Source organism: Theropithecus gelada, chromosome 2, assembly GCF_003255815.1.
Source record: "Theropithecus gelada isolate Dixy chromosome 2, Tgel_1.0, whole genome shotgun sequence".
Lineage (NCBI taxonomy): Eukaryota > Metazoa > Chordata > Mammalia > Primates > Cercopithecidae > Theropithecus > Theropithecus gelada.
In genome coordinates, this window is record NC_037669.1 from 32,931,535 (window position 1) to 32,958,756 (window position 27,222).

The window sequence follows — 27,222 nt, forward strand, 5'->3', positions numbered from 1 at the left end:
AGCTTAAAAAATGAAAAAAAATAAGAAATACTTTAAATAATAATGACTAAGAATTTTCTCCAAATTAATGTCAGACACTAAACCATAGATCCAAGAAACTCAGAGAACGCCGAGCAGAATAAATGCCAAAAATAACCTACATCTAGATGTATTATTTTCAAATTACAGAAAATCAAATGTAAAGAAATACTTCAGAAAGAAGCCAGAGGGGAAGAACACCTTACCTAACAAGAAGCAAAGAAAATAATTATAACCTGTATTTTTTAAATCATCGCTAGATTACTTATGATACCTAATACAATGCCTGTATATCACTACATCCTGTGGATTCAATGTAGTAAGGCAAATCCAAGTTTTGTTTTTTGGAACTTTGTGGATTTTTTTCCAAGTATTTCCAATCCATGATTGGTTAGATCCACAGATTTGAAACCCATGGATACAGAGGGCCAACTCTATTTGTAAAAGACATAGCCGATAAAAGACTGTTATCCAAAACACACAAAGAACTCTTAAAACTCGGCAATGTGCAAGCAAACAACCAGATTAAAAAACAGGTCAAAAATCTTAACAGACACTTTACCAAAGAAGATATATATGGAAAATGTATATATTTATAGAAAATAAGCATACAAAAAGATGCTCTACATCATATGTCATCAGAGAAAGGCGAATTAAAACAACAGTGAGAACCACCACACACCAAAGGCGAGGAGTGGAGCAACAGGAGCTTTCATTAATTGGTAGCAGGAATGCAAAGTGATACATCTACTTTGAAAGACAGTTTGGCAGTTTCTCACAAAACTAAGCAATCTCCTACCATGCAATCCAACAATCATGCTTTTTGTATTTATCCTAAGAGTTGAAAACTTACATCCATACAAAAACCTGTGCATGGGTGCTAATTGCAGCTTTTTTTCATAATTGCCAAAACTTGGAAGCAGCCAAGATGTCTTTTACCAGGCAAATAAACAAACTGTGGTATAGTCAAACAATGGAATATTATTCAGTACTTTAAAAAAAAGAGCCATTAAGACATGGAAAGTCATGAGGGACACTTAAATGCATATTATTAAGTGAAAAAAGCCAGTCTGAAAATGCTGCATACTATAACATTCCAATTACATGACACCCTGGAAAAGACAAAATTATGGAGACAGTATATCAGGATTGCCTGGGGTTAGCAGGCAGGGAAGGATGAATAGGTAGAATAGAGAGGATTTTTAGGTCAATAAAATTACTCTGTAAAATATTACCATGGTGGAGACATGTCGTTATGCATTTGCCTGAAAACATTCGTATTCAACACCAAGAGTGACCCCTAATGCAAACTTTGGACTTTTATAACGGGATAATGATGATGTTTCAATGTAGGCTCATTAACTGAAACAAATGTACCACTCTAGTCGGGTATGTTAATAATGGGGGAGGCTTTGCATGTGTCAGGGCAGAGTTATACGGGAAATCTCTGTACTCAATCTCGGTACTCAATTGTGCTATGATCCTAAAACTTCTCTAAAAAAATAAAGTCTATTAACTTTTCTTTTCTGTTTCAATGTTAATTATAAAGGCAAACAAAAATTTTGGAGACAATAGGGTTGAGAGACGATATAGAAAATAAATCATTAACACCTATTAAGACCTGCTTATTAAAAAGTGCTCTGGGATAATAATCTAGGTTTCAAAAGTTGAATAACAAATTTTTTGAATAGGCCATGGTTTTGTTTAGTGATCCCATTCTTAAAATAGGTACCAAATAAGCATAGAAATCATTTCAGAATGAAAATTTCATCAACACTCTTAAATATAATATCATTTAGATAATACAGATAATGCATGAGACAATTCAAGATCCTGAAATGTAAAACTTATATGGACATCAAGCACTCCCCTACTAGAATTATTATTAAAAGATGGACATTACCTAAAGTATGATTCTCCTTGCTAGTTTGCAGCATTAATGAGTTGTTTGATTGAGCAGCACCCTCCGCTTCTGAATATATGCATTTTGAAAAAGACATCGGGGGAGAGAGAAACATGCATTAATAGATCTGACTCCTAGTTAAAATCATATTTTTTCACATTCTTCAGACTATTTTTGTATTGCAGTTACCAATGAATATCGAAATTATGACAGCCAAGCAAAAGTCTTGGCAAAATTTGTCCCACTATAAACTTTTGACTTGCTCTTCCTGACTCTGGCATAGTCCTGCTTCAAGCCCAGAGTGCCCATCACTACCCTCCCCCCACTCTTGCTTTATATTCAAGTCTTCTTCCAGGCTTATATGCATTTAGTCTATCTCTGAGTGTGGAAGAAATTATTTTACTATCTTTTACAGGCTTTTCAAGCACCAATGAGGAGGCAAAAATAGTTTAGTGGGGACTATTGATTGGATGCTGGTATGGAACAAAAGGATTTTCCTAAGCATTGTTGAAATCACATCATAGAATCTATGATGGGAAAAAGGTCCCCAACCTTTTTGGCACCAGGGACCCATTTTGAGGAAGATAATTTTTCCATGGACAAGGGAGAAGGGAGCGTGATGGTTCTCGGATGAAACTGTTTCACTTCAGATCATCAGGCATTAGTTCAATTGTCATAAGGAATGCATAACCTAGATTCCTGGCATGCACAGTTCACAATAGGGTTCATGCTCCTGTGAGAATCTAATGCCTCCAACTGATCTGACAAGAGGTGGAGCTCAGGCCGCAATTCTCACTCACCTGCCGCTCACCCACTGCTGTGCAGCCCAGTCCCTAACAGGCCAAGGACTGGTACCAGTCTGCAGCCCCGGGGTTGGAGACCCGTGATACAGATAATGGCCTATTAAGTTCACATTTCTGCAAGGCAAGCTCTTAGTGAGAACTGGTAGTACACATCTTTTTAAGCAGCAATTATTGGCAAAGTACTCTGCTAGGCACAGAGACATCATAATAAACAATACCCCCTTTTCTCCAAGAGCTTAAGATCCAGGAGAGGCAGCAGCTAGGGAAACAATTACAATGCAAAGTTTTCAGTGCAATGATCGAAGCTGCATGTGATGTACAGAAGTTTAAAAGAAGAGATGTTTAAATTCTAGGAAAACAGGAGTAAGAGATTAGGCATGCTTTCCTATAATAAGTAATTTTTTAGCTGGATCTAAGTACATAAGGAGTTTTCCAAGAAGACAGAAGGGAAAATGCAAACAAAAATAACGGCATTTAAAGGAGGTACAAAGCCAAATACAAATTTACAAGAGTTATAAATAGTTTAGTATTGCCATGAAGTGAGAAAATCTGGATGTATAATTGGAGTTGAGGCTGGATATTGGCAGGCTCTAACTGTGCAAGGCACAAAGCTCCTAGAATGTGTTCATAAGGAAAAGATACACTCGTAGCTTATCTACAGTGAGTGTATCTGACTAGCAAAGAGACACATTTTGGAGTAAAATGTAATGCTCAGTGTTTCTCTGGAAAAAGTTTGAATCTAGTGCCCCTTTCAGCTGCCATTTTCTTTAACAAACTGTTCTTTCAAGATAATTTATTGAATGAGTATAATAGGAATAGATTTTGGGTAATTTGCCTATGTTCTTTATTTCCATCTCTCCATAACTAGCAGATATTATTATTCTCATTTTACGGATAAAGAAATGTAGATTAAGTGATTAAGCAATTTGACCAAGACTTCCTGGCTAGTAAGTTGCTTCAGTTACCCAATTATGAATCTTAGTGCAAGTAAGCCTTACTGCTATGAGTAGAAATCAAGGGTTAGAGCCTAAGAAATATGCTAGGATAGATACACAACCCAAATTAACCCAAATTGAAGTGAGTTTAAGCCATGTTATTGCAAGAGCACTGAGAGACAAACTTTTAAAAAAGCAGATCGAATGGCAAGTCCATAAAATCATGATTACAAAGGCACCTGGACACAGACATTATGAATTCTAGATCTGAATGGAATAGTTAAGTTAGGGAAGAGACAACTGTCAGAATTCATGGGCTTAGAACAGTGGCTTGCTCAGCTCCCTGGTATATGGCTGGATGAAGCTGGATTAAAAATAAAGGTCAACCCAAACCTGTAGCAAACCGGACTAAACATATGGACAGAGATTTTATGGAAAAAGAAGTGAAAATGTCTCTTAGTCATATGAAAAGATATTCCACATCAGTCATGGGAAGAGGAATCCGAATTAAAAGTATTTGGAAATACCCTTTCTCATCTATAACTGGCAAAATCCAAAAGTTTGACAATATACACTGTTGGGTGAGGTTGTGGAGAGATAGGTATGTCTGTATGTTGGTATTGTTCAATTTTATAGTGAGGAAGAAAGAAGATATAGATGTAAAATAAGTAAGTTTAATACAAAAATTAGCCAGGCGTGGTAGCAGGCGCCTGTAATCCCGGCTACTTGGGAGGCTGAGGCAGAGAATTGCTTGAACCCAGGAGGCAGAGGTTGCAGTAAGCTGAGATCGCGCCACTGCACTCCAGCCTGGGCAACAGAATGAGACTCTGTCAAACAAACAAAACGAAAAAAAAAAGAAAAAAAGAAAAAAAAATCCCTCAGTCCTAAATTTTAATGAAAAGTATCAGTATCAACTTAAGATGTATTTTTCTTTCAAAATACCTATTTCTTATCTGCTGCTAAGTTGGGGGGGGGGGGTAATTCATTACATAGTTATAAACAACCAATAAAGCTATCATCCACATTGACCTAATTCATATTTTTAGAACACTAACCCAGCATCTGCAGAATACAGTCTTTGCAAGTGCACATCGTATGTTCACTGAGTTTAACTACATTCTTTGCCACAAAACAAGTCTCAAAAACTTTAAAAAAACTAAAGTCATACAAAAGATGTCCTCCAACTGAAACAGAATTAAATTAGAAATCAATTACAATGAGATTTTTAAGAAAATACCAAATATTTAGAAATCAAACACATTCCTAAGCAACCCTTTGCTCAAAGAAGAGATTCATAAAGAAATTATTTTTCGCTGGATAGTAATGAAAATACAACATGCCAAAATTTGAAATAAGCAGCTAACACAGTGGTTTTAGGAAAAGTAATACCTTTAGGTGCTAATTTTAAAGGAAGAAAAGTGTAAAATTTGCCCACGGATGCAAGAAACAAAAGAGAGAAAAGACAGTAAGAAATCTAAGAGCAGAAATCAATAAAATAGGAAACAAGTAATGCAAAGAATTAAGGAAATCAAAAGCTGCTTCTTTAAAAAGATCATCAACATTTATAAATCAACAACTAGACTGATCAAGAAAAAAAATAGAAAGAACACAAATCTCTAATATCAGGAAGGAAAGAAGGGTCATTCATATAGATTTACATTCGTGAAAGGAAAAATGAGGGAATATTATTAACAATGTTATGCTAAACAAATACAGTAATAGTTGAAATGGACAAATTCTTTGAAGACAAAGCTTTTGACACTTAAGAATAAAAAAACTGAAAAGCCTTATATTTTTAAAAAACTGAATTTGTTGATAAAAAGCCTTCTATCAAATTGGCTACACTGACAAATGTAAGCAAACATGTAAGAAAAAAATAATACTAATTTTACACCAAATCCTTTTAGAAAATCAAGGAGAGAACACTTTCTAACTCATTTTATGAAGGCAGAATTAACTATATATCAAAACTATATAAACACATTACAAATTAAAAAACAATAACTGGCAACACTTACAAATGATACAAAATTTTTCACAAAATATTAACAAATCAAATCTTGCACTATGTAAGAAGTAAAATATTAGGCATAGAATTTTCAGAGATGCACTTTAACAGTTTTTCTTCTCTTCCTAGAACTAAATGAACTTAATAAAGTAATAACATAAAATACTAATAATACTTTAAAACAATTACATTTTTCGATACTAGCACAAAAAATTGGAAAATGAAATTTTTTAAATGTTTACAATAATGCAAAAAAATACCTAGGAAAAAAAGGTAATAAAAGTTGTGTAAGACCTGTATAATGAAAACTATAAAATATTGCTGAGATGAATTAGATAAACCCTATATAATGGAAAGTCCCAATATTATTAAGATGTCAGTTCTCCTCAAGAACAGTCTCAATCAAAATGTGGTAGTCTTTTCTGTGTAAATTGAGAAGATAATTCTAAAATTCATATATGAATGCAAACCTAGAATAGCCAAGCTGCTTGTTTAAAAAGAACAACAACAGAAAAAGAGAGAGAGAGAAAAATCTACTTAAGTTTAAGCTTAACTCTGAAGCTGCAGTAATCAAAACAATCTGGTCTTGGCTAAAAGATAATCACATATATCAGTGGAATATAATACATAATCCAGAAATAGACACACACATATATACTTTCTTGACTTTTATCTCTTTGGGTAAATTTATCAATTTATCTCTTTGTATTTTATTTTCTGTAGCTATTAAAAATGGGATTTTCTTTACTTCTTTCTCAGATAGTTCACTGTTAGTGTATAGAAAAGCTACTAATTTTTAATGTTGATTTTGTATCCTGCAATTTTATTAAATTCATTTTTTAGTTCTAAGAATTTTTCGTGGAGTCTTTGAGTTTTCCATATATAAGATCATGTTGTCTGCAAACAGAAATGATTTGACTACTTTTTTTTTTTTTTTTTTAGACAGAGTCTTGCTCTGTCGCCCAGGACGGAGGGCAATGGTGCAGTCTCGGCTCACTGCAAGCTCCGCCTCCTGGGTTCACAACATTCTCCTGCCTCAGCCTCCCGAGTAGCTGGGACTACAGGCACCCGCCACTACGCCCGGCCAATTTTTTGTATTTTTAGTAGAGACAGGGTTTCACCGTGTTAGCCAGGATGGTCTCGATCTCCTGACCTTGTGATTTGCCCACCTCGGCCTCCCAAAGTGCTGGGATTACAGGCGTGAGCCACCACGCCCGGCCAACTTCTATATTTTCTATCTGGATCCCTTTATTTATTTCTCTTGCCTAATTCCTCCAGCTAGAACTTCCAGCATTATGAGGAAATATTAACAACTTTATGCTCCCAGTACCACGATGAATGGAAGTGGCAAGAGTGGGCATTCTTGTCTTGCTTCTGATCTTAGAGGAAAGGTTTTCCATTGTCCCCCATAAAGTGTGATGTTAGCTGTGAGTTTTTCATGTATAATCATTACTGTACTGGAGTACTTTCCTTCTATACCTAATTTCTTGAGAATTTTTATCATGAAAGGATGTTGAATTTTTTAAAGGCTTTTTTGCATCTATGGAAATGATCATCTGGTTTCTGTTCTTCATTCTGTTCACGTGATGTATCATGTTTATTGTTTGTGTCTATTGATCCTTACATCCCTGGGATGGAAGTCCAATTGATCATGATGAATGGTCTTTTTAATCTGCTATTTATTTTGGCTTGCTAGCATCTTGTTAAAGATTTTCTGCATTTATGTTTACCAGGGATATTGGCCTGTAGTTTTCTTTTTATCTAGTGTCCTTGTCTTATTTGGGTGTGAGGGTAATTCTGGCCTCGTAAAATGACTTTGGAAGTATTCCTTCCTCTTCAATTTTTGGAAGAATGAAAAGAATTAGTATTCTTCTTTATATGTTTGGTAGAATTCAGCAGTGAAGCCAACAGCTCCTGGACTTCTCTCTGATGGATGATTTTTTTATTACTGATTTAATCTCTTTACTTATTACTGGGCTGTTCAATTTTTTTATTTCTTCATAATTCAACTGTGGGAGGTTGTATATGTCCAGGAATTTATCCGTTTCTCCTAGCTTATCCAATTTGTTGGCATATAATTGTGTTTATAACAGTCTCTTGTGATCCTTTGTATTTCTATGGTATCAGTTGTAATGTCTCCTTTTTCATTCTCATTTTATTGATATGAGTCTCTCTTTTTTTCTTAATTTATCAGCTACAGGTTTGTTGATTTTATTTATCATTTTTAAAAGCAACTCATTTCATTAATTTTTTTCTATAGTTTTTCTAGTCTGTATTTTATTTATTGATGTGCTGATATTTATTCTTTGCTTCCTTTTACTAATTTTGGGTTCAGTTTGTTCATGTTTTTCTGTTTCCTTACGTTCAACATTCGGTTGTTTATTTGAGATTTTTCTTCTTTCTTAATGTAGGCATTTATTGCTATAAATCTTCCTCTTATAGCTGCTTTTGCTGTATCCCATAGGTCTCAGTATGTTGTATTTCCATTTTCATTTGTCTCAAGAAATGTTCTTAATTTCTCTTTTAATTTTATTAGCCAATTGGTTGTTCAGGAGTATATTGTTTGATTTCCATGTATTTGTGAAGTTCCTCCTGTTACTGATTTCAGGTTTTATGTCATTATGGTTGGAGCGGATACTTGATATGATACCAATTTTCTTAAATTTGTTAAAACTTGCTTTGTGCCTGTGATATTGTAAAATATACATTTGGCTTTTGACCCTGTTTCCTGACACAGAACTCCTAAAATCTTTAAAGTCTCCAAAATGATGTCTTTTGCGTATGCTTATTAGTTGACTGGTGGTTAGTATCTTCAGGATCGTGGCTGGTCACTGGGAAGACCAAAGCACGACAAGAGGGTTGACTTTCAGCCCCACCCTTCAACCTCTGGGGAGGGTAAAGGTGCTGACAGTTATGTTGATCACCAGTGGCCAATGGCTAATAAATTATGCTTATCTAATGACCTCCATAAAAACCCAAAGGACTGGGTTCAGAGAGTTTCCAGATAGCTAAACATATGGAGGTTACTAGAAGGTCGTGTACCTGGAAAGAGCATGGAAATTCTGCACCCCTTCCCACATGCCTTGCCCTATGCACTTTTTCATCTGTATCCTTTGTAATATCTTTTATAATAAACTAGTAAATATAAGTAAGTGTTTCACTGAGTTCTGTGAGCCGTTCTAGAAAATTAATCGAACCCAAGGAGGGGGTCATGGGAATCCAGACTTATAGCCAGCCAGTCAGAAGCACAGGCAAAATAACCTGAGGCTTGGGATCTGATCTTTCCTTCAAGTAAATAGCATCAGAATTGAATGGAATCAGGATACAACCAGCGGGTGTCCACTGCAGAATTCATTGCTTGGTGTGTAGAAACAAACAAACAAACTTTTGGTCACAGAATTCATCAGTGTTAATTGTTATGGTGTGAGAGCAAAGCAAAAACAATTTGAGTTGTTTTTCCACTCACAAAGTGGTCTAACATATCATCTATCCTAGAGAATGTTTCATGTGTGGTTGAGAAAAATGTGAATTCTGCAGCTGAAGGATGGTGATGTTTCAGAAAGGAGATAATGAAAAACAGCATCAGAAACATTAGGTTTTCACACACATAACATTAGAATACGCTTCTACACAAATAAACACAAAACTAAATACAAAGATACTTCACACTGAAAATAATGTTTTTTAAAAAATTATGTCTAAGTCAAAATCATCAGTAGAAGGAAGAATGCTTTCGTGATTTTACTACTAGCGAAACCTCTTACTCACTTTGAGCACCAGAAGTTTCCTTTCCCAAATCATCATCGTCCTATGCCTGAGCAAGCATATACACCCACACATAGAAACAGGCATGACGCTGCAAACCCACACTTCATGGAGGTTTCCTCCAGTGAAAAAAAAAAAGGGCTCTCAGAAACAGCACATGATTTTCTTGTCATGTTAAGCAGTTTTTATTTAATGTAAAATGCTGTGCTCTGCATGCCCTACTCTCTAAAAAAACTTAGAGATAGACATTTCTGAAACATCACCATTCCTGTTAAAAACCCCTAATTCGGTAACTATTACTAACCAAAAGAGAGCGAGTATTATGCCATACTTACATGGTTAACATTGTTGCTAATACTCATGTATTATTTCTAATGTATGGAGATGGAAAATAAAAAAGATGTTCTGCCCTTTCCTTCAGTTGCAGGTCTTCTGGAGGAATACAAACAGGTAAGTTAGGAGTCTGATAAATGAACTTCAAACTGAAACTCAACTTGGGGCAAAACTGTGGACTAACTAATGTGGTTATGACTTTATCAGGTAACTATATTAGCTGCAAAAGAGAATAGTGTATAATGGTTTATTTTGACATTTCTATGGACATTTCTTTATAGGACTTGGGGTCTCTATGCTGGTACTGAGCTAAGTAAAATTCATTCTAATTGCTTATTATAAACTTTACTGTTATTTAAATTTTAATGAATTTACTACAGTACTTGTTGGAAGGAAGAACAATTAAGATAATATGCTGTGAGACATGTGAGGGAGAATGTTTTCATTTGAAAACCATGTTGTATTTCATACTGTTACAATGGCAAACATTAATTTTCCAGGAAATTCATACTAAAAGTTTCTGTGTTCTACTGACAGTACTTCAAAAATTAGAACACAAAATTAATATACATTGAAATCTAAAAATACCATGGCATTTTGCTTGACGAAACCAAATAAAATTATTTCACTCTACATTTGGTGAGTCAAGCTTTTAACCCTTGAAGTCTATTTTCTTTCAAACTTCAACAAGTCTTGAAGTTTCAAAGTTTCTTTCAAACTTCAATAAATCTTCAAAGTTATTATAACGAATGTAGAGATGAACCACTACGAATTATGCAAGGATTAAGCATTAAACAATTTCTAATGGCTTGAAAATATGACTTTTACTTCTTCCTTTCTTGCTTCTTTCTTGGATCTTTTTAGATAACTAAATGAATTATATCCTCTCATTTTCCCTTCAGCAAAACATGTACTATCATTTTTGGTTTGGGGAGTATTTTTTTTAGGCAATTACTGTCACAAACTCCAAAACTAGTTAATGAAGACAAACATATTCCCTAACCTAAGGCAGATGTTGTACAAATGTATATCACTGATCATAAAGGACAACATGTTCAATGGATATGTAGACATTGAATACATGTGCATATTAACATATGCAAAGATATGTACTAGGATACTAATTCTAGCATTGTTTTCCAAAAAATCTGAAAACAGTTTTGAAATTGTAGTTTAAAAAAACTGAAAACAACCAAAAAGTTTATCTGTAGGGGCCTAATTAAATGTTATCAAATAATATATAAGAGCTTTGAAAACCACAAAATATCATTAAATTGTCATTTTTGAATGTTTATAAATGAAGATGCAGTGCTAAGTACTTTACCTGCATCATTGGACTTAATCCTTATTGCCACCCCAGACACTAGGTCAGGGATTATAGGTAAAATCTCCAAATTTTATTATTAATTGGCAGCTAGTTTTTTTAAAAAAAATTGCACACTCAGCTAAAAGTGTCTGCAAACCCATGGGCTGCCAAACAGCAGTCTCTGATGTTAGAGAAAAGGCCAAAACTAGAGCCTTGCAAACATTTATAATTAGAGATCTCTTGGAGGCATTGCACTTAACAAAAACAATGAAGAAAAGTAGGATGTAAATGCAGTGCCATAAAGCCGAGTGATGTGGTTTGGCTGTGTCCCCACCCAAATCTCATCTTGAATTCCCATGTGTTGTGGGAGGGACCTAGTAGGAAGTATTTGAATCATGAGGGCAGGTCTTTCCCATGCTGTTCTCATGATAGTGAATAAGTCTCACAAGATCTGATGGTTTTAAAGACAGGAGTTTCCCTGCACAAGCTCTCTTCTCTTGCCTGCTGCCATGTAAGATGTGCCTTTCACCTTCCACCATTATTGTGAGGCCTTCCCAGTCACATAGAACTGTAAGTCCATTAAAACTCTTTCTTTTGTAAATTGCCTGGTCTCAGGTATGTCTTTATCAGCAGTGTGATAACAGACTAATACAGCGAATTGGTACCAGAAAAGTGGGGCACTGCTGAAAAGATACCCCAAAATGGCAAACTGACTTTGGAACTGAGTAGCAGGTAGAGGTTGGAAGAGTTTGGAGGGCTCAGAAGAAGATAGGAAAATGTGGGAAAGTTAGGAACACCCTAGAGATTTGTTGAATGGCTTTGGCCAAAATGCTGATAATGATATGGACAATGAAATCCAGGCTGAGGTGGTCTCAGATGGGGATGAGGACCTTGCTGGGACCTGGAGCAAAGGTAACTCTTGTTATGTTTTAGCAAAGATGCTGGCAGTATTTTTCCCCTGCCCTAGAGATTTGTGGAACTTTAAACTTGAGAGAGATGATTTAGGGTATCTGGTAGAAGAAACTTCTAAGCAGCAACGTATTCAAGATGTGACTTGGGTGCTGTTAAAGGTATTCAGTTTTATAAGTGAAGCAGAGCACAAAAGTTCAGAAAATTTGCAGCCTGACAGTGTCATAGAAAAAAAAAAATCCCATTTTCTGAGGAGAAATTCAAGCCAGCTGCAGAAATTTGTATAGGTAACAAGGAGCTGAATGTTAATCCCCAAGACAAGGTGGAAAATGTCTCCTGGGCATGTCAGAGGTCTTCACAGCAGCCCCTGCCATCACAGGCCTGGAGGGTAAGGAGAAAAAAATGGTTCTGTGGCCAGGTCCAGGATCCCCATGATGTGTGCAGCCTAGAGACTTGGCCCCTTGTGTTCCAACTGCTCCAGCCACGGCTGAAAGGGGCAAACATACAGCTCAGGCCATGGCTTCAGATGGTGCAAGCCTCAAGCTGTAGCAGCTTTCATGTGGTGTTGAGCCTGCCAGTGCATGGAAGTCAAGAATTGGGGTTTGGGAACCTCCACCTAGATTTCAGAGGATGTATGGTAATGCCTGGACGTCCAGGCAGAAGTTTGCTGCAGTGGTAGGACTCTCATGGAGAACCTCTGCTAGGGCAGTATGGAAGGGAAATGTGGGGTTGGAGCCCCCACACAGAGACCCTACTGAGGCACTGCCTAGTGGAGCTGTGAGAAGAGGGCCACTGCACTCTAGACCCCAGAATGGTAGATCCATTGACAGCTTTCACTCTGCCCCTGGAAAGGCCACAGACACTCAACACCAGCTCATGAAAGCAGCTGGGAGGGTGACTGTACCCTGAAAAGCCACAGGGACAGAGCTGCCCAAGACCTTGGGGACCCACCTCTTACATCAGCATGACCTGGATGAGAGACATGGAATCAAAGGAGATCATTTTGGAGCTTTAAGATTTGACTGCCTTGCTGAATTTTGGACTTGCATGGTGCCTGTAGCCCCTTTGTTTTGACCAATTTCTCCCATTTGGAATGACTGTATTTACACAATGCCTGTACCCCCATGGTATCTAGGAAGTAACTAACCTGCTTTTGATTTTACAGGCTCATAGGTGGAAGAGACTTGCCTTGTCTCTGATGAGACTAAACTGTGGACTTTTGAGTTAATGCTGAAATGAGTTAAGACTTTGGGGAACTGTTGGGAAGGGATGATTGATTTTGAAATGTGAGGACATGAAATTTGGGAGGGTCCAGGGGCAGAATGATATGGTTTGGCTGTGTCCCCACCCAAATCTCATCTTAAATTCCCATGTGTTGTGGGAGGGACCCAGTGGGAGGTATTTGAATCATGGTGGCAGGTCTTTCCCATGCTGTTCTTGTGATAGTGAATCAGTCTCACGAGATCTGATGGTTTTAAAAATGGGAGTTTCCCTGCACAAGCTCTGTTCTCTTGTCTGCAGCCATGTGAGATATGCCTTTCACCTTCCACCACTATTATGAGGCCTTCCCAGCCACATAGAATTATAAGTCCATTAAACCTCTTTTTTTTGTAAATTGCCCAGTCTCAGGTATGTCTTTATCAGCAGTGTGAAAACGGACTAATAAACCAAGTAAAGAAGAGGTTTCAAGACAGGAACAATCAAGAATAAAACATATGCAGAACAGTCTTAACCTAAGAATTAAGAAGCTTTATGATTTGGTAACAAAAAGGTCATCAGTGACCTTAAGATCTGAAAGAGAGTAAGTTTAACAAAGAAGTACAACAGACACATGAAAAAATGCTCATCATCACTAGCCATCAGAGAAATGCAAATCAAAACCACAATGAGATACCATCTCACATCATTTAGAATGGCGATCGTTAAAAAGTCAGGAACAACAGGTGCGGGAGAGGATGTGGAGAAATAGGAATGCTTTTACACTGTTGGTGGGACTGTAAACTAGTTCAACCATTGTGGAAGACAGTGTGGCAATTCCTCAAGGATCTAGAACTAGAAATAGAATTTGACCCAGCCATCTCATCACTGGGTATATACCCAAAGGATTATAAATCATGCTGCTATAAAGACACATACACAGGTATGTTTATTGCAACACTATTCACAATAGCAAAGACTTGGAACCAACCCAAATGTCCATCAATGACAGACTGGATTAAGAAAATGTGGCACATATACATTCTGTGCATGGAATACTATGCAGCCATAAAAAAGGATGAGTTCATGTCCTTTGTAGGGACATGGATGTAGCTGGAAACCATCATTCTCAGCAAACTATCGCAAGAACAGAAAACCAAACACCACATGTTCTCACTCATAGGTAGGAATTGCACAATAAGAACACTTGGACACAGGAAGGGGAATGTCACACACCAGGGTCTGTTATGGGGTGGGGGGAGGGGGGAGGGATAGCATTAGGAGATATGCCTAATGTAAATGATGAGTTAATGGGTGCAGCACACCAACATGGCACATGTATACATATGTAACAAACCTGCACATTGTGCACATGTACCCTAGAACATCAAGTATAACAAGGAAAAAAAAAAAAGAAGTACAAGTGGAAACCAGATTGAAAGGGGCTGATCAGAGTTAATGGAGTCAACAAATGTAGACTTAGTCTTTCAAGAATGCTGACCTTGAAAGAATGGGAGAAATGACACTGGCTTCATCCTTTCATGTTAAACTTGAAAGACAGAGAGAGATGGAGCAACATCAGGAACTATGACGGATCAAGAAGATATTTAACAGGCCAGGTGTGGTGGCTCACGCCTGTAATCCCAGCACTCTGGGAGGCCAAGGCAGGAGGATCACGAGGTCAACAGATGAAGACCATCCCAGCCAACATGGTGAAACCCCGTCTCTACTAAAAATACAAAAATTAGCCGGGCATAGTGGTACGTGTCTGTAGTCCCAGCTACTCGGGAGGCTAAGGCAGGAGAATTGCTTGAACCCAGGAGGCAGAGGTTGCAGCGAGCCAAGATCGCACCACTGCACTCCAGCCTGGTGACAGAGTGAGACTCTGTCTCAACAGAAAAAAAGAGGATTTAATAATAGAGGGGAACACAGCACATTCATAGACAGAAAGGGGGAGAGCCAGAAGTTACAAGAATGAGGAAGCTAACTGGTCAAGCGGGATCCCAGAGGTACTAGAAGGAATGAGACAAAAAGCAGGTTTGCTTTTGAAAAGATTGATATTTCATCTCTAAGAGGGGAACAGAAAGGTTAAGAATTATTACAGACACAAGAAACATTTTGAGGAAGCAGGTTAACAAACACTTGTTAGTACCTACTTAGTGGCAAGTACTCGGCAGAGCTTAGGAAATGGCAGCTTGAATGAGGCAAGGTCCCTGCTCTCAGAAACCTTACCATCTGTGGACATTAAAGAAGTCCACACTGGACGATGGTAAATCAGGAGGTGAGCAGCTGTCTGCAAAGGACATGAGGATAGTTGGGGTGATGAGGAAACTAGAAAAGACTCAGAGCAGTGTTCTGAACCCTGGCACCCATCAGAACACCCTGAAAAGACTTGTGAAAATCTAGATCCCTGTATACTAGAAAAGTCTGATTATGCAGGCTTAAGCTCTATAGGCAATCTTAGGCTCTATAGGGAATTCTGTCTGGCAACTACCTTAAAATTACTGGTTTAGAACCATCCCTGGGGAACAACTAGGGAAGAGCCAATTAAAGATAAGTAGGATAATTTTGTGAAGAATTAAAATAGCTAGATTTTATTACTGGGGACCTGTAAACATTTACCATTTGGACATTTTCTTTCAAGAAATTATCAGCACCACAAAATGAATCATATAAGCAGATATTCTCATATTATGTAGTGGATAAACCTTTTAGGAAAAGGTAGCATTCATGGTAAAGTAACAAAATGGCAGAGAAAAAGAAAAGAAATTACTAAACTAAAACTACATAAACACATACTGGTTGGAAAAATATTTCTTCCAAATCATTGAAATTTCTCAAATAATATCCTTTAAATACACTCAGGTTTCCCCTATGTTGGTAGAAAAAAAAAAAAAAAAACCTTTATTAGATGCTACTTCCTCTTCTAGCTAGGATCCCTTCTCCTTTCTTCACTGCCTAACTTCTAGAATGAGTGGTCTGTGCCCACAGCCTCAATTTCCTTCCCACCCACTCCCTCCTCAATACCAACAATCTCGCTGCTCCCACATCTATCTACTCAAACTGCAATTTTCAAGGTCACCAGCCCTTTTATAGTCAAGCTTTTGGCCTCTTTTCAGTGCTGGTGTTCCTAAGTTGTTGGTGGATTTTAATACAATTAACCACTTTCCTCTCCTTCTAAAACCCCTTTCCTAGCCTTCCCACTTACACCCATGCATTCCCTTCTCTGTCTCCTTCCTTATCTTCACTGCCTCCTCCCATATCTTTTCTGCAAGCTATCTTTCTCCTTGGGTATCCTAATGTCAGTATTCACCAAAGTCTCAGCTGCTTTTTCTCTTTACACTTTCTCTCCTCTTGCTCCTCAATCCCTTGAACTTCAACTAGATCTCTACACAGGTGATTTCCTTTTGTTTTCACCACTCCAGTCACAGTTTAGCTCCCTCTGTCCTTCAGTAAGCCTGTTTGACCTGCCTGGAATGTTCATCCCTCAACTCTTCTTACCTCGCTGTTTCTCTTCATCTTCATCTTAAACATTACTTCCTTGGAGAAGCCTAACTTGATCCTCAAACCAGATTAGACTCACCGATTACACATTTCTATGTCACCCTATATTTATCCTTATGCACTTGCACATTATTTATTTGCAGTAATTGATTTAATATCTATCTTTCCCAGCAGATTTAAACTCCATGAGAGCAGCACCTGTGTCTGTCTTGATCAAATGTCCACAGCATGAAGCACAGTGACTGATACATGACAGACACTCTAAATTACTGGTTGACAGAATAACCCACCCACATTTTAGCTTTGACTTATTTTTCCTAAGCAAAAATCTCAAACATTTAGCTAAAATTTATCCCCACTTGAATACTTGCTGTCATTTCAAATGTATCACATCTAAAAGTCATAGATTTCCTCCCACACACTTGCCCCATCCCTTTGCCCTCTAATTTTTGTACTATGAAGGTGTTCAAAACTCAGCTCATACCCCAGAAAGCTGTGTGATATGATTAGCAATCCCACATACACGCTTGGGCTTTATTTGTCTCATGTATACAATGAAAGATTTTTAATTAGAAGGTTTCTAAAGTACTTCCTTTCTGAAGGCTTTATACTTCTTAATAGTGTCATACATCTCCTTCACTTCACAAATGAGGAAATTACTGTCAAAAGAAGTTAAGCAATTTCTAAAGATGAAACAGCTAGTGGTTAGAATTACATAACTGATCTTTAGAACCAACACAGAGTTATATTCGTATTAGAAATTGGTATCTATTGGTATCTAAATTCGTATCTAGAAATTTTACTAGAAATTGTGGAAAAGAAGAATGAAATTTTATTGAGAAAAGTGAAATGTACCAAAACATCCAATGCATGGATAAAATTTAGAAAGCAAAAAGGCATAATAATATATTCAATCTTAACATCCAAAACAATATAACCATTAAGTCAATATTAGTTGTAAAAATACAACAATATTGTTGTAAAAATACAATAATATTTTAAAATATGTATATTTGAAGAAAGTTTCACTTCTTTATGGGCCAGTGAGTTTCCACAGGTAAGAACTATAAATTGTGGACAAAATATAAAAACAACTACCCGAGGTTACTGGAAAGTGGAGGAAGCAGAAAAATTCGTGAACGGTGTCAATGCTTGGAAGAAGGAAATAAGGACTCAGAGTTGTGGGTGTAGGTTCCCATTATTTCCCCATTTTTACTGATGTTAGCCCCAGAGAGGGCTGCAGATGATACCACAGTAGGCAGCTAAAACTAATAGAAAACCCACAGTTTTCTGAAGAACCAGCACGCAGACTTTAGAGCAATCTTACTCTCTGAAAAGTGATAGAGTCAGAGTAAATGAGTTCCAAATTCTGCATACACTCTACGCATATCTCTGATGACTCTAAACCACACATTGCAGGTCACGGTCAAAGCAAATTAGCTACCTGTAAAAGAACTGAGATTTGAGATACTGTTCAAGGGGTAGAGTTTGCAGTTTGAGTCCAACCAAGTAAAATATCAACACAGTAATATAACAGAATCTGTGTAACATTCAAAACCCAAATAAAACTATTTAATTACAAAGAACAAAGAAAATGTGGCCCATTCTTAGGAGAAAATACATTAAGGGACACTAACAACTTCAAGCTGACCCAGACACTCGAATTCTCAGACAAGAGTCTTAAAGCAACATTCAGCTATGCTTAGTGACATAAAGAAAAATATACTCACGATGAATGAATACAAACACAGAAAAATCTCAGCAGAGAAAAAAAAAAACTTTTAACAAATAAATGGAAATCTTAAAATTGAAAAATACAATATTTACAGAAGAATGGAGAGGAGAAAGGAAATTGTAATTGTCAGTGAACTTGAATATATAGCAATAGAAATTATTCAATCGAAAGAACAGAAAGACAAGATATTGGAGAAAATATATATAAAAAGAAAACGAAGAACTAAGAGAACTCCTCACTAGCAGACCTACACTACTAGCAACAATAACAGAAATTATTCAGGATGAAAGAAAATAATACCAGGTAGAAACTTGGAAATTCAAGAAAGAATTAAGAGTATTAGAAATGACAACTAGAGTGGACATAGTATGTGCCACCAACAATTGCCTTTGACTTTTTGTTCCTGCCACTAGGATCACTGTCAACAGACAGTCTTCAGTTTTCAGCCTCTCCAGGGATGACTTCAGTTACTTTGACCAAAGTCAGACCCTTTCCAGGGGAGCCCATATCCAGTGACTGATTTAGATGGAAATATAAAGGACCAGCCATTTTTATTCAATGCAGGGCCTCTCTAAGTCCACTCTAGCTCCTGAGCTCCTTGTGGGGTCAGGTGGGGTCAGTTGGTTGAGATTGCAGGTAGACTTCTCCCTCTGCTCACAAGCATCCTGTACACAAAACTCTATCTCAGAGTCTAATTTCTAAGAGAACCTGCGACAGTATCAATAAGTCAATGTAGCAGAGATTTTTAAAGAAAATTATTTCTTCAAAAGTGGAAAAACTGGCCAGGTACAGTGACTCATGCCTGTAATTCCAACACTTTGGGAGGCCAAGGCAGGAGGATCACTTGAATCCAGGAGTTCAAGACCAGCCTGGGCAACATGGGAAAACCCTGCCTCTACAAAAAATACAAAAAAAAAAAAAAAAAAATTAGCCTGGCATGGTGGTGCACATCTGTAGTCCCAGCTACTTGGGAGTCTGAAACAGGAGGATCACCTGAGACTGGGAGGTCAAGGCCACAGTAAGCCATGATTGCACCACTGCACTCCAGCCTGGGTGACAGATAGAGTGAGACCCTATCTCAAAAAAGAAATGGCAAAACTTTTAGTCCTGCTTTAATCCTGGAACTCTTTGGTATTGCTTTCCTTAAATACAAACCAGATTTTGGTCTTAGAATGGGGTCTAGGCATATAAATTCTAGCGAGAAAAACTCTGAAGTTGCTTGCTTAGTGTCAATGCATGAACAATGTCATTTCTTCCTGGGAAAAAAAGGGCTGATTGTGACTGTGCCTATTCTATGAATTACATAAATCAGTGAGATTTATTACTATTATTATTATTTGAAAAGTAATGATTGTTGACTTGATTCTTAGGGGGTACTAGCATCACACAGTCCAAAGCTATTTTATAACCACAGATCTGCTCCCAAATTCCAATCAGGAATTGACAAATGTATGTGAGTGACAATAAGGGAGAAGATGCAAACATGTGTTGAGGGTTACTACATTTTAATCAATGTACAGGTTAATTTTTCAGATACAACAAAAAATCAAACAACAACTGGGTCATTTTATTAACTAAACACCATTAACTGAAATATTCATGACCTTACTGGGAGGAAATTTATCTACTGTAAACTCTCTCATTTGTTCCCATTACCTTATTGCCATCCTCAACCTACTAGCATCCCTATATGTAATGTCTCATCTTAATCTTCAATTTCAGAAGAGTATCTCCTCCTACATGAAGTTAAGCACTCAACTGACACTCCACTTTGGCTCCCTTGTCTCTTCTCAGATCTTCCTATCTTTTATAGACTGGAAAGAGATAAGTATGGTTCTTAGAGCCCAAATCCAAATATTTCTAGTGCTTATTCTATTTTTTTTTGTCCCTATGTTTATTCTGTTTGTGGGATGGATCATCTACCTCATGAATGATTCACAAACACTGGAGTTTTCTATACAGTCATCCCTCAGTGTCCTTAGGGGATTAGTTCTAGGACCCCCAGATATAACACAATTCAAGGATGCTCAAATCCCTAATATAAAATAGTGTAGTATTTCATATAACCTGTGCACAATCTCTCATATACTTTCACCTCTGATTGCTTATAATACCTAATACAATGTAAATAATACACAAGTAGCTATTATACTGAATTATTTAGGAAATGACAACAAAATCTGTACATGTACAGTACTAATGAAATCATCTATTTTTTCCCTTTATATTTTCAACAGAAGTTGGTTGAATCCAGGGATGCAATACAGAGGGCTGACTGTATTTCCAAGTATCTGCAGGAATTTTCCTCCTACTTGTCCTCCCTTCCTATACTGAACTTAACATCTTTCTCCACAACGTAACTCCCTTCTCAGTCACATATATATCTCAGTGGCATCACATAACTTTTTTCAAATGAGAACCCCAGGGTAGTAGCTCTTGACTCATGTTTCAAAATAAATATTTTACCTAGTGCCACTGCCACTCAATGGGACACTGTTACCACATTATTCTCCAAAACTCCTACTCAATTATAAATTTTCCTGTTCACCAAAGAACAGATGGCTCCTCATTGTCTACTGACTAATACCCAGGTTCTTTTATTGAGCTATTAAGGACCCCCAAAATCCAGCCTTATTTCCTACTATCATTTAACACACAATCTCTGTTCCTGCAAGCTACAGCTCTTTCTCTCTCTCTGAAGCACCTTGCATTTGCACATGTTACACATCCCATCCTTCCAATTCCTTTTCCTGCATTTCCCCGTTTATCCAAACCTGTCATTCAAAGCCTAGCTCAAGACCCATCTCCACAAAATCTTCCACAACTCCAACCCACTGTAATTTCTCCCTGCTTTAGATTTGTCCTAGTTTCATATACAATTTCAAGATTTACTGATTTTAAATGTTCACCAATTGTTTCATCTTACTTTTGTCTTTCTAATTTAGATTGCTAATAACTTTTAGGCACTATTCTACACACACACACACACACACACATTAATAAGGACTTTTAGTTAATTAATTGCTTAAGCATGAACATTTAGAGAAAAACACACCTATAAAGTATTATAACGTAAATTCTCAAATACTGCAAACTAGAAAAGGAAGATGGGACTAAAATTATTAATAAGGACAAAACCCTTCTTTTGCACAATTGTTTTTAATCTTTTTCCATTGTTTGCAAATCTGCCAAAGCTACCTTAGAGCCCTGTCTTAATTTTTATCTCCTCTTGTTGTTACTGTCTGTCCTCTAGTGGAAGACAACAATAAGTGAATAAAAATTAGCCCAAAGAAGGAAAGAAGTGGAGGGTTCCTTTTTAGTAACTCATAATCACAAAATCAGTAGCTTTTATAAAAGATGGAATAATTTTAATTGGAACACCAAAATATAATTTGAACACATACAAAAAAATCTAGAAGACAATAGGGCTAAAAGAAGGAGGAAGAAGTGGCACTGGGTATGGGGAGTGCCCGGGAAGGGGACCAGGTATAAGGTTGGGAATATTGCTCTGATGTGCACAATTTAGGTTGTTTTTATTTTTCCCCTCAGGTTTTTTTCTGGATAAATCTTGTTTACTAACTACCAAGCTGCTTGAAGTTATAAGCAAATAAGTAAACAAAAATAGGAAAGCCAAATGAATACTATGTTTTACATTTAAATCATTAGCTCCCTTGTTCCTTTGTGAATTTATCTTGTACAAAGCGAGTTCTTTCTGTTTGGCAATATTAATAACATAGCAGTTTTAGCAATAAAGACATAAAGTCATTTCCCCAAGTGGTATGCTTCTCATTATTCTAAATCATGTCATGGTAAACCTATCACACCAAATCACTACATGTAAAGTAATATTTTTTTTACATCTTGATTTTAAACATTTAATAACTTTACAATAACATAAGCATAGACTTCATGATCTGATATACGTAGTCTTTTCTAGTTGTGTTCAGAAATAGTTTTAAAATTTAAACTTTTCAACCTTTAAAATTGAAAATTATAAATTTTGTTTTAATCATTTTTTTTTCCTTTTCCCAGAAGTAACAGTGCAATGTGACATAAACAGCTCCTTGCCTATCTGGCTGCCCCAGCCAAGCTGGGTCCTGCACAAGTTTCTATAAGAGCTTTCTACAATGAGATCTCAACTACTGAAAGGTTCAGATCACTCGACTTTTTTAGGTGAGGAACAGTCTGTTAAGGCTAAAAGCATCGGCTTGACTTTTTTCACTGATGCTCTTCGGTGAAAAGCACAATGGTTAAATAATGAGGAAAATTGCCCACTCAAATGTTTAGTGTTGCTTACTGATGCATATCATTGCTGATTGTGATTCTGCCGCACACTAGTCATATCTAACCTTGGGCAAATTATTTTACCTCTCTACGCCTCCGTTTCTACCTTTGTAAAATGGAGAGGTGTCTTCCATGTCTAATTCACTGGGTTGCTGTGCAGATCAAAGGGGGAAAAGCATTTGAAAATTCTCAATAGAAAGGTACATAGAGTATAGTTATTTTGCATGTGCTCACTAGTAAGATTAACATGTGGAAAGTAGATTTTTTGCTGGAAGTCATTCAGAAATTAGGAAAAATACCTTTTTTTCTTTCAATTATCAAATTATAACATTTAAAACCAACTACACTCTTCCCTTGCAGCTGCTCCGTCTACTAAAAGTGAAACCTGAAAACTCCCTCCCACACCAACTCCTAACCTTCTACAGTGAAACCAGGACACCCCCACAGTGGCCCAAGTTCTCTATAACTTCTATAGGAACCTAGATGTTGAAGAGTGTGTTCTCTAACTCGTAGTGTCTCTTACAGCCCACACATCTTGAAGATAAATACAGACATACATCACAGACACACCACTGTAACTGTAAGCATATTATATTTTTTAAGTGCCTAATCATCGAAAGTGACAGAAAGCAATAAACTGCCCTAATCTATGCTACTGGCAATGTGGACCTAAATGAGTTAGGGTTCTTATTTTTTAAGAAAAAATTTAAGAGAGAAGAGGCTGGGTGCAGTGGCTCATACCTGTAATCCCAATGCTTTGGGAGTCTGAGGTGGGAGAATCGCTTGAAGCCAGGAGCTCAAGACCAGCATGAACAATATAGCAAGACTCTATCTCTATCAAAAATTTTAAAAATTAGCCAAGCATAGTGGTACATATCTGTAGCTCTAGACACTCGGGAGGCTGAGTGAGAGGACTGCTTGAGCCCTGGAGTTACAGGCTGCAGTGAGCCATGATTGCACCACTGCACGCCTGCCTGGGCAACAGAGCAAGATCCTGTCTCAAAAAAGGGGGTGGGGGCAGAGAATAAGATAAAGAGAACCTAAGTGCCTTTGATTGCTGCTAGTATGTATTTGATTTATCCTGCCTTGTTCAAAAAACAGGAGGAAATAAGGAAGTGGGCAGTAAGACAAATTATAGAGATCTGTATATTGCAGTAGGATACAAAGTAAAATAAGCAAGACACCGGAAAAAAGGATGATAAAGTAAACTAGATATGGGAGTAACCTGTATTTAGCAACCCCCTATAGCTATTATTGCAATTGATTTGCATTGCCCCAGAAGAAAGACAAAAAATAAACTCAGGAAGATCTGAGACCAGGTTTCTCACTGTTCTCCCAAAGAGAATTCAAACTTACCAGCCACTAAGAAGACAGCCAAAATCAACAGTAGCCCTAGGTTAGCAGTTCTCCAAGGGCAGAGCATTTCTGTTTTCTCTTTTCTGCCCTTCACTCAGTACTTTTCCTCCACACAGGTACAGAAGGAACTGTGTGCATGGTGAGACCCTCTCTGGTCAACTTCTCGGTACACGATCCTCTTACTCCATCAACAGCGGGGCACTCCCTTCCGTCTAGACCCTTCCTTCACGTCTATGTGGTTTAGCCTGATTAGTAACTTGGACGAACGAAGCTTTTCTCTGGAACTTGACACAGCAATAGATTTCCTGTATGAAGCCCTGAAGCAAAGACGGAGGAAGCAGATTGATTGAATTATCTCTCAGCTCATTGGTTCTCCTCTCACTTCTGCTGTACACAGATAAATTTTACAGTAAGGCACTGAACATGTCCAAGATAAACAGATTTGTCTAAACTTGTACCAAAGAGTAAAACAGAATATTGATCTATTTTGGCCCATCCTTGTAAATTTCCCATTCATGATAACTTTTAGAGGCTTTCTCCAGGTTGAAGAGCTTTATGGCCTTAGTATTCAAGTCTGGAATACAGTATTTTTCCTTGAAAATTATTGTGTGAAATTATTGTCTATAATGGGAGTCAACACACAACCCTGTAAACATCATAAGTGTATTAGCTTCCTATTGCTACTGTAATAAACTACCATAAACTCAGTGGCTTAAGACAACATAACATTTATTATCTTACAGTTCTGGTGATCAGAAGTCTGAAATGGACCTTAGGGGACTAAAATCAAGGTACTGGAAGGGCTGCACTCCATCTGCAGACTCAGGCAGAATTTGTTCCCTGTCTTTTCCAGTGACTTGAGAATGCCTGCATTTCTTGGCTTGTAGCTGTATCATTTGGACCTCTGGTCCACCGTCACATCTCCTTCTCTGACTGTGACCCTTCTGCCTCTCTTTTGTAAATACCTTGTGATTTTCAGTCCACCCAAATAATCCAACATGATCTCCTAATTTCAAGATCCTTAATTTAATCACATCTGCAAAGTCCTTTTTGCCACACAAGGTAACATATTCACAGGTTTCCGTAATTGAGACATAGGTATCTACCTTATCGGAGGTGAGGGCATTCTGTTTAACAGAACTCAGTATTCATTGCCATTCAGTTTCACCTTTGGAGAATCAGACTGATCATTTTGACCAAATTACAAATAATCACCTATCTTTTAGTTGCCACACATCTGGAATTCAGACTTCCCCCACCAAAAACAAACAAACAAACAAAAAAACCCTCTTCCTTAATGTTGCTAGTTACTACGCTTTTAAGTTATGTCTGAGAAAGGGAAAAATATTCTATGTGCTAAGAATTTTCTACCCCAAGGCAAAACTATACAGGAAGGGGAAGAAAACATTGCAAACAGGAAAAAGATAAAACAGCATGCATTTTTTTTTTCTCAGTTAGCAGTTTCATCTTCCTTCTTGCCAAACATTATAAATATTTCCCCCCTTCCCCTTCTCAAGCTTTTTTTTCCAATTAATTAATTTGATGAAGACAGTGAAATCAGGTCTTTGAGGGCATGGAACTCTTGAGGGTATGAGCTATGACAATGGGAAGACCATAACAAAAAATGTCTTCTCTTCTGTCTAATGTTTCACCAGGTGTTGGAAAATTAGTGAGAATACATCATTTAAAATACGGGTAACATTCTGGTTTTCCACCACATAGCAGTTAAAGTTGGCCGGGAGTAGTGGTTCATGCCTGTAATCCTAGCACATTGGGAGGCCGAAGAGGGCAGATTGCCTGAGCTCAGGAGTTCAAGACTAGCCTGGGCAACATGACAAAACTCCAAACTCCATCTCTACTTAAAAAAAAAAAAAAAATTAGCCAGGTGTGATGGCACTCATCTGTAGTCCCAGCTACTTGGGAGGCTGAGGCATGAGAATCGCTTGAACCCAGGAGGTAGAGTTGCAGTGAGCAGAGGGAAGTTAAAGTTAAAATTCACACTGGTTTAGGATACAGAGAGACATAGGGTTAAGTTTCTGTTGTGCAATTACTAGTCCAGTGATACTGGGAAAGTTTCTTACTCAAGTTTGTATCTGTTTATGTTATATTGACATTAGCTTTTTCTCATGTCATCAAAAATTCTGGGAGATCATTTATTTTAATATCTGCTCAATGACAATAGCCAAAACTAAACCACAGAAGGGCTAAATGGCCTAGGGCCTCAAAGCGATTTGTTGGCACAGCTGGGAATAAAATGTGTTATATTTTCTAGCCCTGTGTTCTTTTCACTCAGCTCCTCTACTTTGAAATTTCAGGCAACAACTTTCATAGACACACTCCAATGCACTTACCTGAGGTCAGACCACAATCTGCAATCAGCAGTTTAACAATCAAGTGATGGGTATAAAAAACCATAAAATTCGCAAAATAGATTTGGCAGGATGACAGTTTCTCTCCCTGGTCCCTCATCCTCTCCACCCCCAAACCACACGCCTGTAACCTCTCAACACCCACCTTCTACCTTTTATGGACCATGAATGTTTAAAACAATAAAGGGACTAAAAGTTTGTTAACATAATTATCCACGACATGCCATGAAAGTCAGTATAATTAGAGAAAGATGTGTCTGGTAAATGCGCCTCTCTAAAAAATCTAAAGGCCCCAAATTCTCCCTGGTTGGGCCCCTTGGGCATAGGACCCAGGAAGCAAAGCAAAAGAGTGAAAAAGGATCAAGAAACAGGTGTCATTCAAGCCAAAAACCCAAATCTTTTACTCTACCAGTTTTCCAATTCTCCTTCAATAATACCAGTTAAGAATCAAAGCATATTACTGGGTATATACCCAAAGGATTATAAATTATGCTGCTATAAAGACACATGCACACGTATGTTTATTGCAGCACTATTCACAATAGCAAAGACTTGGAATCAACCCAAATGTCCATCAGTGACAGATTGGATTAAGAAAATGTGGCATATATACACCATGGAATACTATGCAGCCATAAAAAAGGATGAGTTTGTGTCCTTTGTAGGGACATGGATGCAGCTGGAATCCATCATTCTTAGCAAACTATCACAAGAACAGAAAACCAAACACCGCATGTTCTCACTCATAGGTGGGAACTGAACAATGAGATCACTTGGACTCGGGAAGGGGAACATCA

At 37.4% G+C, this 27,222-nt stretch overlaps 1 protein-coding gene across 2 annotated transcripts in view; it reads right to left on the minus strand.

Annotated features, from left to right (window-relative positions):
- LOC112618837 (cell surface glycoprotein CD200 receptor 1) overlaps positions 1-24,386 on the minus strand; it is a 36,158-nt gene extending 11,772 nt beyond the window's left edge. The window contains exons 1-2 of one of the 2 annotated variants that reach the window (XM_025376369.1): positions 24,057-24,386; positions 1,922-1,990 (exon numbers count right to left, since the gene is read on the minus strand). In XM_025376369.1, the coding sequence (XP_025232154.1) occupies positions 1,922-1,990; positions 24,057-24,123 (136 nt within the window). In that variant the 5' untranslated portion in view covers positions 24,124-24,386. The remainder of the gene's footprint in view (positions 1-1,921; positions 1,991-24,056) is intronic. The other variant, XM_025376370.1, reaches the window with a different exon arrangement.
- Positions 24,387-27,222: the final 2,836 nt, after the last annotated feature.